Source organism: Carassius auratus, unplaced genomic scaffold, assembly GCF_003368295.1.
Source record: "Carassius auratus strain Wakin unplaced genomic scaffold, ASM336829v1 scaf_tig00214575, whole genome shotgun sequence".
Classification (NCBI taxonomy): Eukaryota; Metazoa; Chordata; class Actinopteri; order Cypriniformes; family Cyprinidae; genus Carassius; species Carassius auratus.
The window spans coordinates 1,475,617-1,496,014 of record NW_020527719.1 but is presented as its reverse complement, the minus strand read 5'-3'; the positions used below and the strand labels follow the sequence as shown (position 1 = coordinate 1,496,014).

At 34.8% G+C, this 20,398-nt stretch overlaps 1 protein-coding gene across 1 annotated transcript in view; it reads right to left on the bottom strand.

The window, feature by feature from the left end:
• LOC113092362 (probable lysosomal cobalamin transporter) overlaps positions 1-19,635 on the bottom strand; it is an 84,454-nt gene extending 64,819 nt beyond the window's left edge. Inside the window, exons 1-3 of the mRNA XM_026257944.1 lie at positions 19,522-19,635; positions 17,767-17,943; positions 10,391-10,454 (exon numbers count right to left, since the gene is read on the bottom strand). Of these exons, the coding sequence (XP_026113729.1) occupies positions 10,391-10,454; positions 17,767-17,943; positions 19,522-19,629 (349 nt within the window). The 5' untranslated portion in view covers positions 19,630-19,635. The remainder of the gene's footprint in view (positions 1-10,390; positions 10,455-17,766; positions 17,944-19,521) is intronic.
• Between the last annotated feature and the right edge of the window lie 763 nt (positions 19,636-20,398).

The following is a 20,398-nucleotide window of genomic DNA, read 5'->3' as shown; positions in this document are numbered from 1 at the left end:
CAGTTAAGTGTTTATTGTCTTTGTTTTATCATTCAAAACATATATATCTTCTGTTTACTCAGTTACAGCTATAGCGATGCCTTTGTCCATATTAGGGATTCCCTGCATTCTATTCCTTCTGTGATATACATGTGGAGTTTCTGGTTGACGGCACCCTCTGGCATCCAGTATGACTGAAACGGACATTAAATGTGTTTTTAGCGCTCAATAATGGTCAATCCATCCTATTTTTATTATTATTATTTTTTTTTTTTTAGTATAGGTTCTGGCACTGTTACAGTTTTAAAAGTATCAAAAACCCAAACGATACAAGTAAGGTTATAAAACATTGTTGTACACTATTCAGAACTGAATTGTGAGCATCTTTCAACCTCCAATTGATTTCCCGAATTTGAATTGATTTGATATTAAGGTAGCAGACAGAATTGCACAAATTTGAATTAAAAAAAAAAACAATTTTAATTCAAAGGACCTTTCAGAATTTTCGTATTACTTTTTTTTTTTTTTTTTTTTTTTTGACATCCTTTCCTATCAAAATCCTTGATACAGATGCAAAAATGCAGAAAATCTAACCTGATACAAATTCTGATACAAAGACAGACAATAATTTTGGAGGTAGTGTGTACACCAATTTTTATTATATACACACCTGCTCTGGTGTAAACTTCACACATGAACTTTTTTGCACGATTAAGAAGGAACCCTGCACAGTTATTAGTAAATGAGACCCAGTGTGAGCATAAATGTGTTTTTTGGCTTGATCTCTGTTCTTCGTGCATGTTTCAGCATGATTGCTAATGGAAAGTGCAAGTTGCTGGTGGCGCCCAACAGCAGCAAACACTGACAGATTGTGCATTTATTGAAGTGGGCAGCTGCGCATGGCGCAAGGTTCTTGAACCTGCTGAGATGAAAGCTCAGGCCAAAGCGTACACAGGAAGGATTCAAACGTCGCCCCGCTCTGCCTGCCATTAACGCTCTGCCCAATTTTTAAGAGGCGCATCATGGTGCCTGTGCCTCGTGGCAGGGATTTTGATGATCAGGAGTGGGATGTTAAACCCAGATGGATTGCAGCTGAAGCCCCCATCCAAGACATCCCTGGAGATTAACCTCTTAGGTTAAGTAATTAAAGGGAAAATATATATTTGTTCAGATGGCCTGGGGCCAAGTCCTCGGGCAGCATTTCTATTTAATGTAGTGTTCTTTAGAGTGGACAGCCTCTACCTTGAGGTTTGGCTGCAAAGTACAAGGTTAAATGGAAAAGCATCCATAAAAGTCCCTGGATACATCCAGTATCTTGAGCTTAAAGGCTTCCTATCATCCAGCCAGGAGTCTGTTCACAATCCACGAGTTTGTTTGAAATGTCAACATTGTTTAAAAGCTGAAAGCTTCTCTGAATTTTAACTGGACGGTTTTTGAACTTTCATACAAGGATACCAGAAATGCTTTTGAGTCTGAAAGATAATCATATCCAGCTGGTGAGGAGTCACTGAGCTGTCCACCTCTGCCCATTTAAATCTACATCTCTGGAAAATTAAACTAGGCGTTCACTTCTTTGCTCGCTCTCCATTGCCTCTTTTCACATCTTATACAATAAGTAAAAGCCAGAGTCAGTCAGGTGTGTCCTTGGGCAGAGCTGCTTGACTTAAAATGAATATAAAAGTAAAAAAGTGTGGTCATTTCCTCAAGTGTGGATGTGCCTCACATCAGGAGGACAGCATCCGTGCATCCGTCATTATAGCTGTTTATCTATTGTAACTTTCTTTACATCGATCATGCTATCTATCATTATATTGTTATATATGTTTTTAAATCTATCATTATAGCTGCCTGTTCTTTGAATTTAGATTTTTTGTAATTCTACTTCTCTGCATTCAAGTTTGAATTGGAATTCAGCATCTTGTATCCTGCTTTGGTTCAAATTTCTTGAATTGAATTATAATTGAAAAGACTTCTTCAGATCTTTTCTGAATGTCGCAGAACACTGGTGAATGTAACTGTATTTAGCACTCTAAAATGGGGCAGACAATCAAAATCTGCGGCTTTGTGGCTGTATCCTGAATATGTTTAAAGTTCATGCAGTAGTGATGTATAAAGCCTATGGTATTGCAACGTGTTTTTTTTTTTTTTTGGCATTTACTATTTAAAGGAAATATTCGGCAAATGCTCCTTAATGTGCTTTTGAATGCATATTTAAAGGCATGGGTTGTGCAGGAAATAAACTAAAATCAATTCAGGAAACTGTGTGGAGTGCCAGTCTTCAGGGTCTATGCCTTAATCTGTAACATGTTGCATGAAGATGATTTTACTAGGGGTGTGCATGGATAGTCGAACATTCGAATATTCGTTCTGCTCTAATTATTCGTTAAATAAAAATGATATTAGAATTTCGCTATATTTTGCTTGCCATAAAAAAGAGAAAGAAAAGAAAAAAAAGTCCACAATAAAACCTAATTCGGTCACTTTCTGTGATTCTCCACGGCATATTTGAAGATGTATGCAAGCAAAAAATAATTAATGAATGAATAAGAACTGCGGTCTTCTACAGTACTTCAAATATGCCGTGGAGAATCACAGAAAATGACCGAATTCAAGAACATTGTTGCGGCATCTTTCAAGCAACGAATAAACACTGCTTACTTGGAGAATGCAGTGAAAACTCCTCTTCTCGCGTCCGCCCTAGACCGCACAAACATCTCAGGTTTCTCGGTGAAAACATGAGAGAAGTAAGAAAAAAAAAATGTTTTGAACATTATCAGAACATTTTCTTGATGCGAGTGTTGTGAATGCAGCCGCTGCCACCAACGATGAAGAGGCGGTGGAAAAGGCTGAGCCAGTTCTTCAGCGATGACTACAGAGAGTCCAGCCGAGACGAGTGGGAACAGTTCTTGCTGGAGACATGTATTCCACCAGATGAGGATCCCACTCGGTGGTGAAACCAAAACACGAAGCGCATCACAAAACTTAGTCTCTTAGCACACTGTTATTTGTGAATCCCGACGTCTGTGCCGTCAGAGTGTGTTTTCTTTTCGGCCATCCTTATTGTTAACAGACTAAGGAGCCGACTTTTGCCCTATCATGTTTACTTTTTTTTTTTTTTATACATATTGGGATTATTTGAATTAAGGTCATTGTACACTGAGCCTGAAAATATTTTTGCATGTAAAAAAATTAATACGCGTTTTGTCAGTTCTGTCTGTGCTAGTGTTATGAGCGCGGGTCAGTGTACTGTTTGAGTGCATGCATTACTCCGGGATATTGGTTTGTTTGAACTCAGAGGGAGTGTCAGCCACATTAAAAAAGTTAACAGCTTAAGTCATTTGTGGATTAATGCGTATTAGAGATGCGAACCGTTTAAAAGGTTTCAGTTCGATTTGGTGAACTGAATGATTTTTTTCGCGAACAGGATATCCAGACTGCTTTGTTTTGAACTCTCTCTCACAACAGACACGGAAGAGAAGACAATGCTGAATAAAGTTGTCGTTTTTTCTATTTTTGGACCAAAATGTATTTTCAATGCTTCAAAAAATTCTAAAGGACACTCTGATGTAACATGGACTACTTTGATGGTGTTTTTCTTACCTTTCTGGACATGGATAGTATACCGTACACACAGCTTCAATGGAGGGACTGAGAGCTCTCAGACTAAATCTAAAATATCTTAAACTGTGTTCCGAAGATAAACCGGTTTGAAACAACATGATGGTGAGTTATATATTACATAAATTTGCAATCTGGGTGAACTAACCCTTTAATATAAATAATAATAATTAATATAATTAATATTATTATTATTATTATTATTATTATTATTATTAACTAAATAAATTTAGTTTTTTTATATATATAGCATTTGTACAAATAGTAAGATGTCAAAAGAGACTCTTAAAAGATAGTCATAAAAGAAAATGTATGACTCTGCAAACAATCAATAGGAAATGTGGACCTTTTCTAGGATTTATGAAGTTCATTGTCAGATTTGCTGAACCAAGATGTTTCAGGGTTTGAAAGCTGTCACATGATTACAGAGTAAAGTGTTGTCTTACACAAAGCAAAAACCCATTTTCAGCTTAACACATGACACAGAATGGCAGAGTTTGATTAAAACTGAGTAGCTGTAACAAGCAAAAGCTCTTGAAGGGGCTGTTAAGCATGTCAGTGGATGTTGAGAGGGCTTCATATTTGGATATGAATGATGCCTTTAACAAACACAGAATTTTTGTGCACCTGACATCAAGCGTGTTAATGTTTGACAAAGGGAATACACCGCAATAAAATAATTGCATCCAAGTCTGTAGAGCCCAACTACTTCAGAAGAAAGCAATCTCTTCCTCCTTCAGGACAAGTTTGTGGTGATCGCCACACACTAGGGCGAGATAAAGTTAGGGCTGTAATTATTCTGTTTGCACAGACATGGGCGGACAGGGATCTCAGATTCTGCTTTGTAAAGAAGCCTTTGAGGCTTTGACCTGCCAGTCTCCTCAAATGTATTGGATTCGGCTTTGCTGTGATAGATGGAGCTTGATCTCCACCTACAGGCTGCTGGGAAATCTCTTCTGTACATGATGTGGAGATGGGAGGGGGCCCACAATCAATGCGACTAATTCAGGAACTGCAGCAGAACGAAAATGCCACCAAGAGGAAGAAAAAAATAGCAGCAGGATGATTCCGTTTGAAGGCACTGCAGTTATGGCTGTGGTGAAAACAATATCTACATACCTTAATCGCAGTATAACGACCTGTGAGCGAGAGACTGCGGGAGCAGCTTGCAGAATGCAGCTATCGATTAAGGACAGTTGATTAATTACTGTTAGATTTCACTGCAGCAGGTGATTTTAATGCAAATACCCAATGCTCAGATGGTTGAGTGTTAATGGTGGATGGTGAAAAAGCAGCGTGCAGCATCTTTTTCCGAGAACAAAGGCACTTTTCTTGGATGAGTTCTTGAGAGGTGTTGACACCACACTTTTGCAAAAGATTCAAATTTGTTCCAATTCCTCCTCCTGCTTGGCTTGCATTTCTCTGGATGAGACAGTTGTTCTTCTCTGTGACCATCCCCACGAGGACAACGGGATGAGCTCGAGAGTAAACGAAAAGAAAGACAAACATTTGTCGTCAGGAATACAAAAGCAAACAGTAAATCTCGGCTGAATAAACTCCAGCGTTCTCGATGAGTGTAGCGTGTTGAAAATGAAAAGAAGGAAACTGAAAACCGCACACCATGCAAGAAACGCCATTTGTGTCCACATTTACGAAGTGCACAAAGTCAGCTATTATGTATTTTGCAAGATTTAGAAGACAAATGAATTGAACTTATTCTCTTAAAATTTTTTTTTTTTTTTTTACCAATAGTATGTATTTTAAAATGTGCATATGCTAAAAGAAAAGGTTTAAGATCCAGTAATGTTTCTTAAAAAAAAACATTTAACATATTTGTTTGATTATATATATATATATATATACAGTGGGGATCGAAAGTTAGGGCACCCCTTGCAGAATCTGTGAAAATATGAGTAATTTTCAAAAAATAAGAGAGATCATTCCAAAATGCATGTTATTTTTTATTTAGTACTGTCCTGAGTAAGATATTGTACATAAAAGATATTAACATTTAGTCCACAAGACAAAAAAAATTGCTGAAATTATTAAAATAACCCCACTCAAAAGTTTGGGAACCCTTGGTTCTTAATACTGTGTTCTGTTACCTGATGATCCACGACTGTCTTTCTGTTTTGTGATGGTTGTGCATGAGTCCCTTGTTTGTTCTGAACAGTTAAACTGAGCAGCGTTCTTCAGAAAAATCTTTAAAGTCCTGCAGATTCTTCAGTTTTCCAGCATCTTTGCATATTTGAACCCTTTCCAGCAGTGACTGTATGATTTTGAGATACATCTTTTCAGACTGAGGACATTTGAGGGACTCAAACACAACTATTAAAAAAGATTCAAACATTCATTGATGCTCCAGAAGGAAACAAGATGCATGAAGAGCTGGGGGGTGAAAACTTTTGGAATTTGAAGATCAAGGTAAATTGTACTTAATTTGTGTACCGGGAAACATACAAGTATCTTCTGTTGCTTACGAAGGGCAGAACTAAATGGAAAAAAAAAAAAATTTCAATAAAATAAGAAAAATTTGGCCATCTTCATCGTGTTCAAAAGTTTTCACCCCCAGCTCTTAATGCATCTTGTTTCCTTCTGGAGCATCAGTGAATGTTTGAATCTTTTTAAATAGTTTTGTTTGAGTCCCTCAAATGTCCTCAGTCTGAAAAGATGTATCTCAAAATCATACAGTCACTGCTGGAAAGGGTTCAAATATGCAAAGATGCTGGAAAACTGAAGAATCTGCAGGACTTTAAAGATTTTTCTGAAGAACGCTGTTCAGTTTAACTGTTCAGAACAAACAAGGGACTCATGCACAACCATCACAAAACAGAAAGACAGTCGAGGATCATCAGGTAACAGAACACAGTACTAAGAACCAAGGGTTCCCAAACTTTTGAGTGGGGTTATTTTAATAATTTCAGCATTTATTTTGTCTTGTGGACTAAATGTTAATATCTTTTATGTACAATATCTTACTCAGGACAGTACTAAATAAAATATAACATGCATTTAGTATGATCTCTCTTATTTTTTGAAAATTACTCGCATTTTCACAGAACCTGCAAAGGGTGTCCAAACTTTCGATCCCCACTGTATATATGTATATATATATATATATATATATATATATATATATATACAATATATATACATATATATATATATATATATATATACATATATACGTATATATATATATATATATATACATATACATATATACGTATATATATATATATATATATATATATATATACATATACATATATACGTATATATATATATATATATATATACACATATACATATATACGTATATATATATATATATATATATATATATATATATATATACATATATATATATATATATATATATATATATATATATTTATATACATATACATATATACGTATATATATATATATATATATATATATATATATATATATATATATATATATATATATATATATATATATATGTATATATATATATATATATATATACATATATATAATGTATATATATATATATATATATATATATATATATATATATATATATATATACATATATATATATATATATATATATATATATATATACACATACATATATATATATATATATATATAAAGGAAAGCTGGAAAGATATATATACATATATACGTATATATATATATATATATATATATATATATATATATATATATATATATATATATATATATATATATATATATATATATATATATATATATATATATATATATATATATATATATATATATATATATATATATATATATATATAAGAAATATACATTCAATTTTTAACACTTAGTTTTTTATCTGTCCATGACGTTGGCTTCTTCCATCATACCGCATATTTACCTAAAAACAATACTGAACTGTTATTTTAGTGTTCCTGTAGCTCAATTGGTAGAGCATTGCGCTATCAAGGTTGGGGGTTCGATTCCCCTGGAACATGATAGGAAAAAATTTATAGCCTGAACGTACTATACGTCGCTTTGGATAAAAGCGTCTGCTAAATGCATAAATTTAATTGAATTTTAATTTATTTAAAAAAGGGTAATTTGGCGGAAATTACATCATGAGTTTTCAAATAAGCCATGTTCTAAAGCTGATATTCAGAAAATGCTATAATTCTTCAAGAATTACCTATTGATAATTTTTTTCAGCATGTTAAAACCCATGTCTTTTAATCAGGTCAAATCAATTTAGAAGAATTAAAGATATTATTTGAGAAGTTTTAGATAGAAGTATTAAAGAAAACATCTTACAGAAAGTTACTTGAAGTGTCACCATCCCAACACCTGTTTCTTGAATGACTCGGACATATACAGTAAGCACCTATTAAATATCATAACTCCTCAAACTTCTCCCACAAACAGGTCTATGTATTTGCACCCTATAACCATTTATTCTAGTGAATGGACCGTTCTGCAGCTGAGGCGGTGTTAGTCATAATCACACACGTCATCAGACGGCCGTCTCTCTCCATCCTCAATCTTCTTAAGAAACTCAAAGTCACCCATGTCTCGTTTTTCATCTCTCTATCCCACCTCCACGCATGATGCCTGAACAGAGGACCACACAGCACACCAGGATGGCTTTAACACTGGGGTTTTCTTTTCTTTCGGAAGAACAAATGCACCATTCTGGTGTTTCTTTGAGCAGAGCCAGCATGGTACAACCCCGGATCTTCCAGAAAACCCAGAAATGAAGCAATCATACCCTTTGTGGATGCAACTCCAGAAACAAAGCATTTGGAGAAAATCACAAGAACAGTGTGTTAAGCAACATGAGATGTGGAAGTCGTGGGTTTAAAAGTACAGTCTGAACTGGCACTCTGTCTTATTAAAGCAGGCAAATGCTTTGTTTTACATAAAAAATATAATTACTCTTCATAAACGATATATTATATAACCAATGCTCAGTAGTGAAAAATATACACCAACACACAGAAAGAAAAAGATTTTTGCACAAGAGCCATGGTTATCTTTCCAGCTTCTCCGTGATTAGATCATTTTAAGCCACTAAAGTAAAAAGTTTGCAGTCCAAAGATCCAGTCTTAATGAACGTCCCTGCTCACTGTGCACAGTTCATCACTACCTTATTCTGAAGGGAACAAATCCAGCTGTTTTTATAGTGTCCTCCTAATGACTTGCTTTAAAATCCAAACTTTCTATGCATCCCACCTGTAATGTTTTGCTGACATAACCAAGGCCGTGCAGACTAAATGAATTCTGTTAGATAACAGTGACTTTCTTCTCTGAAAAATCTAGTAGTTTTTTTTTTTTTTTTTTTTTTTTTTTAATAAAATGAAAACAGTGATATCAAGTCGTACAGGTTTGGAACAACACGAAGGTGACAAAATATTACAGAACCATCATGTTAAACAACTAGATTATAGAATTGTCTTAAAAAATGAAGCTACTTTGCAGTTACTGTTGTGTTCTTGGTACATCAATATTGTATTCAGGGGGGTTCTGACTCTTTATTGGTCCAAGTCAAAAGCATCAAACCTATAATCCTCAAGATATTCTAGCACCTCAGGTTCTTCTTTCTATACAAGTTTAGAAGATTTTATCATCTGAACAGCAAAAAAAAAAATCCGAAATGTTTTTAGCACAATATCAATGTTTAATCCTTATGGTTAGGGCTTTGTTCAACTCATAAGCATGAGCCTTAAGCCTTAACAAAAAACACTTATAATATACTTTTTATACCATTAATAATTTGTACTTTTCATGATGCAATCAAATCCCAATGGATATTTCACACTGCATATTCTGTTTCACTCAGAATAGCTTTGCAAATGCTTCACATTATCTACAAAACAGCCTATTTTCCCCTGCATTATGCACTCCAAAGTTCTCCCGAAAACAAAAGTTTTGTTCTCAAAGTGTATCTTACAGACTTATCGAATCAATTTTGAGCATAAAATCATATTTTGTTCTGTTTTTGGAGAACACGGGCCGACAGCTGGACAGGGGATTTGCTGCGCGTCTACCTGCACTGTCATTGTTAATCTTCTGATGCTTTTCTGACTATGGAAGTGAGGGTTTTTGATTGGCTGGTTTGTATTGGCTGACAGCTTGTCTCTAGCGCGTTTGGCACTGCTCAACAGACGCCGTGCCGCTCTACTACTGCCGGCCTGTTCAGCGCAGCATCTGTTCGCAAACTCTAATGATAATCAAGCAACTGTGCCATAACTCAATTTTATGTTACCTTGTCCCAGCTCCTAGCATCCCTAAAAGATATTATTTAAAGTGGAAGCAATAGAGCACTCAATTAAAGCATGCATGCATGTCACTGAGACATATTTAACGCTATGAAGTCATAAAGAGAGGATGCGGTTCCAAAAAGACGTGTCCAACCATGTTCATGAGTCCTTCCGACCTTGTTCATGGAAAAGGTCACTGACTAATGTGGTTTCTTACCCTCGCAGACAACAGATTTATTCAGCTGAAAACTGCACTCACTTTAGCTTAATTTGACCAAGACGGTTCCACACAAATAAAACCATCCAGTGACTTAACTGCCAGCTTTTGTAGGACAATGTCAGATCATGTGCGCGCCATAATTTATAACCCGAGTGAATGGACATTAACGATGAGCTGCGGATTGGACTTTGTCAGCTCCCACAATGAAACCCAAACAATAAGGCCGGATGATGAAGGCACATAAAGGTACATTTTCTAAAATGCAACCTAAGAAAACTGAATTTACTGCACCAAAATAGTGTCATTTATTACTTACTGTAGTAGCCATACAAAACTGTGTTTTCGATCTGCTGCCGGGTCTCATTGTTTGCCGCCCATTCCTGGATTTATAAAAAAAAAAAAAAGTCAGAAAAGTATAAAATACACTTGCATACATTCAGTCAAATCATGAAATATTTTAATTCTTCAGATTCCAGGATTGAATCTGACTGAAGGACTGAGGGACTGTCGGTTGATTGAAATGTTTTAATCAAATGAATTACATGACTGCTGATTGATTTAAATTAACAGAATATAAAACATCTAAGCTTGGTTGAAAATTGTTTAGAAATCAAAATATTTTATATTGCTGTTGCGGTAATAAAACTGCCTTTTGTTCATATGTTTTTCATTTCCATATCATTAAACAGGTGTTTTATGATCATGAGGTGTATAGTACACCTTACGGGGTGTATATTATTAATTTACTATATTGCATACAGTAAATGAATAATACTATAAAAAACTAAATTGTTATGTTCCATAAAACAATAAGAGATCCCCCCTCAAATTGTAAAGTGCTTTGAGTGTCTAGAAAAGCACTATTTAAATGCAACAGATTATTATTATTATAATTATTAATACAGTACAATATATGATGCAGGATATGTATCTCAAAGGATAAAAACATGACCAACAAATATACTGCTGTATACAGTTTGGTAAAACATGATTTTTATGACAGGACTTCAAATGGTGCCATGGGACAGTGGTGATACAAAGAAGTGGCTTTCCAAGCGCAGTGTGTTTTTTATTCCCAATGTGTCCGAGATTCCATCAAAAACGTGACCTGACACTTTGATGACTCACAGGTTCTAGGAGTAGATCCAAATGCCAGAGAGAATTGCTGTCTGCCTCGCCGCAGTAAATCACTCTCCCTCTCTCCCTCTGACTTTCTGTCTCGATGAACTCCATCCCGCATTCATAACTCAGCGTTTCATCATACCAATAGAGCAAACCCATAATTATCACACGAGCACTAGAAAAACATAATTGTTGGATACTTGCTGTCAGGCTTTATGAATCAAAACAGGTCAAGACGTAATGAGATATTTCACAAATATATGTTGAACTATGAATTTAAATGACATTGCCAATTACTTGTGATTATTGAAGAATCATTTCATAAAGATCACACTCACAAAGAGAGATTTCTAGCTGTAATAGCTGACATTTTTTATAGAAATTTCAAATACTTTTTAAGATTTGGTTCATTTTCCAGCTTTCCAAGCACGTAAATAAACATTTTAAACTTGCCTGATATTTCACAACCATTGGCAACCTGAAAATGTAATTATTATATTTTCTCATCACGGTACTTCGGCTCCTTAGTCTGTTAACAATAAGGCCGGCCGCGGAGAAAACGCGCTCTGACGGCACAGACGTTGTTGGGACTCACAATAACGGTGTGCTAAGCGAATATGTTTTGTGAAGCACTTCGTGTTTTCGTTTCACCACTGAATGGGATCCTCATCTGGTGGAATACATTAGTGATCGACCGATGTATCGGTTTACCGATATTTTTCCCGATATTTAAGCATTTTTCCATAATCGGGTATCGGTTTTGTAATATCGGATTCGCCGATTTACGGCGCCATCTTGTGGCCGTTTTGAGATTTCCGCCATTGCAGCCCGGGCGTCTGAGGTGATCAGTCAACAACAACTCAGTGCACAGGTAAAGTATATGTTCTACTTGGTTTGCTTTAATTAATCAACTTTATTTAACATAACAGACATGCACAAATGAGATCTGAGACATAAATTCCTGATATAGTTAATTTATGCAGCTTGTTTCTAAACAATTGAGACGAACTCATCGAGTTACGTAGTGTTCGTCATGTCCTGCTCCAATAAAGACGTATCTTTAAATGAATTAAATAAAACAGACATGAATGAGTGCATGTTGAAAATAAAAAAAAAAATTTTTTTATTCTTTTATTATGTGTTTTATGTTCTGTCGCTGTTATTCTGTTGTACTGCGGAGCTTCTGTCACGAAAACAAATTCCTCGTACGCTATGTGTAAACATACCTGGCAATAAAGCTCATTCTGATTCTGATTCTGATTCTGAAAAGCGTTGAATTTAATTCTCTATCTGTTGTATTTGCTCACCATTAGTCTAGAAGAGAAAGTTTGTTCATATTGCTTAGCAACTGACGGATGCGCGATCGCGGTTGATTAAGTTATAATCAAACAGCACTTTGTCAGTTGGCATTTCATGATTAAACATTAGATTCAATTTAGATCATAAAATGCCAACTGACAAGTGCTGTTTAACTTTATATAGTCTCGGGAAAAAAAGTTCGTTCATATTGCTCAGCACCTGGGTTGATGATCAGGAAGCCTCAAGCAATGCCACTGAATGAAACTTTTGACAAGATTATCTTGTTTAAACACACTAGATTATATTATCATTTACTACATAACAATTACTTCGCTAATACACATATACATATACCGCTTTGTGGAAATTAATTATTTATTATCTCCATGCGCGATCGCGGTTGATTAAATTATAGTCAAACATCACTTTGTCAGTTGGCATTTCATGATCTAACGTTAGATTGAATCTAGATCATAAAATGCCAACTGACAAGTGCTGTTTAATTTTATATAGTCTCGGGATAAAAGTTTGTTCATATTGCTCAGCACCTGACTGGGTTGATGATCAGGAAGCCTCAAGCACGGCCACTGCATGACATTTTTGAAGGAAGCAGGCTTACAGGGCAGAATGCTGAAAGACTCTGTTTTCTACACTAAAACCTAGTTCTGCTTAACTGGGAGTATTAAGTTACACTACTAAATAGCTATGCACTCCTAAATAGCCCTCCCGCCCCCACCAATATGTTAGAATCATTTTTGTGCTTTATTTTTTTACCCGTTTTTATTTTTTTACCTCATCAAAGCTTTTATTTTAAAACAAAGACACCTGCACTTGCACAGTGCACTTAAATTTTTTGGACTCAGACCCCTCTATTTATTTGTGTATAAATATAAAGTTTTTTTGTATGCAAGGAAGGAGTGATTGTTATAAATAAAATGTTTTTTTTTCAGCTCATTTGTGTTGTAATAATTGTCAGAAACAGAAGTATAACAGTAAATAAATATCGGTTCTGCATATCGGTTATCGGATACATAAACATGCAAATAATCGGTATCGGTATCGGTTATAAAAAATCAATATCGGTCGATCACTAGAATACATGGCCCCTTCAAGAACTGTTCCCACTCGTCTCGGCTGGACTTTCAAAACATCGCTGAAGAACTGGCTCAGCCTTTTCCAACGAGTGGGCATTACATCCTCTTCATCGTTGGTGACGCACCACTCGCATCAAAGAAAATATTTCTGATAATATTCAAAATAGTTTATTTTCTTACTTCTCATAGTTTCTTCGAGAAATCCGAGATGTATGCGTGCTCATAATGGAAGCGACGCGGTCGCGATGCGCACGCGGTGCGATGCTCCCATTTTTTCCAGGCACGTCCGCACCGCATCAAGTTAAAAACATCTCATCTTTTCAGAATGCTGCAAGCGCACTGCAGGTCATGTGACAAGAACTAAACATTCAGCATCATCCTTTCCCGTAACAACGTTGAAAGCTCAGCCAAGATGAGGGAACAGCTGATCATATCTGTATATGGATTGCCATTTTGAAATAAATTTAGTAGCAGAGCTACTGAAAGCGATTTTTTTGTGCTGCAAATCCATTTATCCTTTGCTGAAATTTCTGCGTCTTCATGGAAAGAGCGCGTCATTGTTACTTAGCAACGACCGCTTCTGCCTGAGCACTTTGGAAAGATTGAGAAAGTTGCGCGCCTAGCGTTTTCCACGCATTTTTAGGCGTGATATGTGAACGGCCCCTTATTCATTCATCAATTATTTTTTGCTTGCATACATCTTCAAATATTCCATCGAAAATCACAGAAAGTGACCAAATTAGGTTTTATTGTGAACTTTTTTTACGCAAAATTTATTTATCGAATAATTAGAGCAGAACGAATATTCGAATGTTCGACACCCCTAATATATTTCTGTAAGATTTTTTATGTCACGCCTGCAATTATTTTTATCAAAAATACAGTAAAAACTGTAATTTTTCTAAATATTATTGTAATATGAAACAACATTTTTCTATTTCAGTATATTTTAATATGTAATTTCTTCCTATTATGACAAGCTGAATTTTCAGCATTCTAATATGCTGATTTGGTGCTCATGTAACATTTTCAAAAATTCTTAATATTGAAGACAAAAAGAACAGATATAACATTTTTGTAACAATGTTATAATTAACATCTTTGTAACAACCTTTTGAATGGTAGTGTGGCTAACAATTGTCACTGCATCAGATAACAAATGACCAGATAACGTTACATACAGTAACACAAAGTTTAAATATTATATTCATTTATTTATATACAATGAAGCCTTTAAAATAAATCCCAAGTCCAATATGCTTCCTTTATAGAAGCATGCTGGCTATCCAAAAAGAAACAAATGGAGAAAGGGGACAGGAACTCACTAGAAAATGAGTCAACACACGAAACAAAACTGGATTTTTTTTTTTATTTTTTTTTTAATGTTCAAATACTTCTTGAGGCCTCTGTAGGCGCCACAAATCTGTCTCCTGGTTTAAGCATATCAGCTTTGTGCGTTTCTAAAGAGCACCCACAGAATAACAAAGATCTGTAGAATAAAACAAGCCTGATTTAACAACAATTTATCGAGAAAACTCTAGCACTGCGACAAGTTTAGTGTTTGAGAGTACATCCTCATTAGCCAAACCCAGGCCTGTCAATCATTGCTGTAATCTCTTTAGGGCAGAGAAACAGAAATAAACCTACAGAGTCCTACGTGCACAGGCTGCATTAAGAAGATGTTTAGTCGGGAAGGTTCCTCTGCCCATTAAGCCAGCTTACTCGACTGGAGGAAGAGATACATTTGATCGTCACATCAGAAAAACGGATTACCGGAAGGCCGGAGCCAAGGAGATCGCTGCCATAATCTTACGTGTTTATCCAAGACTTGATGGCTCCTTCCATCTCAACCTCCTACAACAAAAAGCACCTGTCTGCCTGATTTATTCTGCGATGTGAATCACAGCGATTATCAAACGACATTTTCCCACTCATTTGGGTGAGCGTATTTCATCAGAATCTCCTGTAATCTTCCTAGAACAGTTAGTTAAATACTGTTCTGCACTCTATAACAAGGGCAAATTAGTTTTCTACAAGTCAATAGCAAAACTTAGCATTTTTGGGATAATTTTGGACGGTTAAAGCTTGGGTAAGGCTAAGAATTGGCGCAAAGTTTCCAGATGAATAGATTTTGAACCGCAAATAAATGTAAAGAGATTCATCAATATTAAACAAATTCACAAATAGAATGAGATCCACAAATAGAAAGAGTTTATTCAGCCAAAGTTGTGTTTGCGACATAAAAACATATTTGTGGATTTATTTGAATATCTTATTTTTTATAATTTTAATATTTAATATTTGTGATTCTCTTCAAGTTTATTCGTGGACAACAATTGCAACCATTTTAACCCCACATTAGGGTTTACCTGCACAAATAAAAAACAAATGTACTCACAAGTTGCACAATTTGAGATATTATTTATATTCATTGCACAAATGTTAAATACTTGTAAAAATCTACATGAGCAATAGTTTACCTTAGTAAACCCCGCTGATAAACCTAAGAAATATATATATTTTTAAACTGCTATATAGGGCTTTTACAACTTGAAATAATTAACCCTAGGCATTTTTATGCCTGGATTATCTTGATTTATATTTTACACAACAATAAATTAATCCTGGGATTAATTGTGCATTCCTAATGTTACTTGCATATTCGCGCTGACATTGATTGTATGAATAAAACATGTGATCTGTTTACAAAACGGCACATTTTGGTATTATCAAGTACTATCAAGTTTTTTTTTTCTGAATGGACTTTTCAGATTATAAAGGTAAGAATAAAACAGTCTCTGCTTCACTCCAGTTCACATAATCTCTGTGTATAGTGCTGATCTATTCACTACATTACCTCTGACTCAAGATAATCTATGCATTTTAAAGTGTTTTAAGGAAGGGTGGTACAGAAAGATCAGCAGCTTCATCAGAGATCCAATTAACCTGACAGAGTCACTGAGAATCTCCTTAGGTTAACCTCCTCCGCCTAGTCAGATGATCTCTGATATGATCGAGCAAGTCTCGCTTCTTCAGAACACTTCAAAACCATCAACTTCCAATTAGCGAAATGAAACCAGCAATGAATCTCGCCTCATTCTGATGAAGTCATATCTAGTCTTGACCTCTACAAGCCCTTTTTAACAATCCTAGGGCTGATCATTATCTCAAATGAAAACCAGGCCAGCACCGTCTGTAGATCTCAATTTATTATGGACAACACACTTTGAGTAGCCTGGTGAATTATATACTGCAGGTGTGATATTTCTGATGTATTTATTCACAGATAAACTGTTTCTGCGGACAACTGTTAAAAGTCAAAACATGTTTGACTATTAAACAATGTAAATAATAGTAACCTCATATCTCACCCAAATCCATACAACAATCTATGTGTTTGGCAAAGACATCCTGAAGTTAAAAGTGAAGTAATGTAATGCAATGTAATCGAATACAAATACCAGAATTTAAGGCCTCAGGCCACAGTTAGCGCAAAAATTTAAATAGTGTAAACCCCTATGATTTTCATTTTAGAGAAGATATTATGCTGAGGTGCTTTTCCTATTCAAAAAGTGAATGAAAGGTTCAAATTAGATTTGAGTGCTACAGAAAAGTGACGAATGAACAGTGAATAACAGTTTAAATTTCAACCTGCCGATTCGACTTCAGAAGACTTGCAAAAGTTGTCTAAATTACTTTTGGTAAGAGTACAATGTCCATTTTAATGTGCTTTCATTGTATGCAGGAACCAAGTTACATGGAAGTTCTAAGTGAAGCACTCATTAAAGATCTCATGTCAGAGGAGGTAATTCTATGCTTAATTATTCATTATCCGTGAGGAAGAATGGTGGTCCTGTGGTTCCATTAATTATGCCATTCAGTTACCATAGTAACCACTGTCTCATTAGACCATTTGAGTCTCAAAGTAAAAGTTGAACTCAAACATAAATTGATTGAATAATGGGATGTTTCAGGAAAGAAATGACATTGTTTTCACAGTGGTGAGAGTAAACTACTAATAGCAATAAGACTCATTCCAGACTGTCAGTCTCTTATGATTACTTTGCTTATGAACGATGAAAAAACGAACAATGGATCAAGAACATGGATAATGGAGCTTCAGGCACAGATCTGAGTTTAAACAACGAACAACCTTTCTATACAGGAATATGCTTACCTTGTAAGTGCCATTGGGGTGCTTCATGAAGGACACTAGGAAGATATCAACAGGAAGAAGGGCCGATGTGATGAGCGCAATGGCCAGAGCGCATATCGCAGTGATGGTGGAGATAACCTCGCTCTCCTGTCGGCTCTGATATTTCCGGATGTAAATCCAGCAGAAGGCCAAGATGACCTGAAGATACAGGGGACACTATGAGATTTGCATCAAAATAATCCATTTAAATTAGTCTCATGATTTCTGAACCTAAAGGCTTTGGATTAAATGCTTAAAATTAATTTTGTATACAAACAATTAACTCTGTCTATGTACAAATCTCTTGTACAAAAATTTATTTAATTTATTTAATTTATTTTATTATTTCTGGACCAGAGAGCAGGTAAGAATATTAGAGATATTATATAGTCATAAATGTATCCTTCACATGTTTAGCACTTAAAAAACTAAAAATACAGTTTACCGTTTTTAAATTTTTTTATAATTTCTATATAATTTTGTGATCATTTGTAATAATTGTGTGACACTATTTTAACAGGCCTTAATCTCTCTGGTGTCAAATCGGTGTGTGTTATGTACTTATATCATACAGCTGGACTTTTCATAATTTAAAAGCCATGCATGCACTATTAAGATAACTCAAAATGTGTTTCTGTATTGCACTTCTGATCTAGGAGCCAATTGTTCTAAGAAAGACCTGCCTGAAGATTTAGAAGCCACTGAGACAGTTGTCTCTGAAAAGCATTACGTTGTATCTCTTTAGAAACAAAACAAAACAAAGAAACAAACAAAAAAACTAATAGAGTCCAACTTTAAAGAGGAACTTGTTTCAAGTGAAAGGTCGTATTCCAAACACATCCTCCAGAAGCTCTTAGGATGCAGCTAAAATGAGCTTGTGATTACGGGATGCTGTTTTCAGACAGGATCAATTAAGAGCCCTATGCCTATTAGATTCTGCTTGAATTGTTGGTCAGATAATGACCCAAAGCTCTGCATTTAAATCAGGATGCGCCGAACCAATTATATAAGAAAATACTTGCTAAACTTGAGCAGGATGCACTTTAATTAGAAACTTAAGGCTCTGGCAGCACTTCAATTAAACACCTCGACCAGGCAGAATAGAAACAAATTACATATTTAAAGGTGAGGTATGTCTGTACCACTAAATGGAATTGCAAAAATAATAAAATTTCCTGAACACTTATCAGCCACTGGTCACCAAACAAGATAGTCCCGCCTCAAACAAACAAGCTATTAATAAAATTACTAGAGTAGCTGTGTTTCTATTTGGGGGTGGGGGGGTGGCATATTGGATTGATAAGTAAATATACATTACTTATCAATGTATATTAACACCTTCATATCTGAAATACTATGAACCATAAAAAAACAATCATTTGTGGCTTAGATATTTGTGACCCATATAAATATGGCAATAAAATTAAATGATACATTTACTTGCATGTAGTTGTAACATTACTTGAATCTGAACTGCACTATATTATATTATTGAAATTTGAGGGTCTATTTCTTCGTACTTTAGAAAAACAGTTCAGTAAAAGTCTATAAACATACCGTTACTGTAAACATAAACAGGTTTATGATATGACGTATGTAACCAAAATAGTTAGATAACGTTAGGTCTATTATGCACAAAGACCAGGATAACACGTGACTGAAAATACGCGGGAATACCGCGTCTAACAACCTAATACTAGTAAACACAAGTTCTAATGGATCATTAATGTATCTCACCAGTAAAACAATAGTGAAAATAGACCATCCGAGCACAGATTCAGAGAGTAACGCTACAGCCGTCTCCATGACTGCTTCACTTCCTGCAACACAACTGACGCTCGCCATGTGACCGGCGACGTCACACAACGCATGGCTGAGATAGTCTGGCTCAAAACAAAAAACAATTACAATTTTTATATTTTATATACATTAATGACAACTAGATTTGACTAATTCTGAATTGTAAAAAGCGCTATATAAAATAATGGCGAGTTGACTAGATTCGATCATTTCATGTTAGAAACGGAAGAACTTTTTTAAATGACAAGATGAATAAAAATGTCAGTGTAACAAATAAATAAGTTTAGTCACGGAATAAGACATTTCTGGATTTCATGAGTCGCACTGAATTGTTTTATTCGTGGGGTATTGTATTTTTCTTTTATTTTCGTTTTGATCCATTTTAATTTGTATTCCTTTACTGTTTTTGATTCTGTGAGCTAAATGCACGTTTGTTGAATTGTAATTAAATGTGTATTTTTCAACTGGTTAAGGGTTTTATATATATATATATATATATATATATATATATATATATATATATATATATATATATATATATATATTATTAAGTAACATTTTATACACAATGTTAATTCAATGTGCTTAACATAAAAAAATGTTTTATAATAATAATAAAATTATTATACCATCAATAACTAATCAAATCAACGATAAAAAAGTAAAATAAAATATAATAAAAAAACAAATAAAAAGTAAAAGGAAATAACAAATGGAGGACAAAACCACCTCTGTTGTGGGAGATTCTTTGAGCTGGCAGCCATTTAAGAATTAAGAACATGCAATAAAAAAGGAGAATGTGAATTTCCAAAAA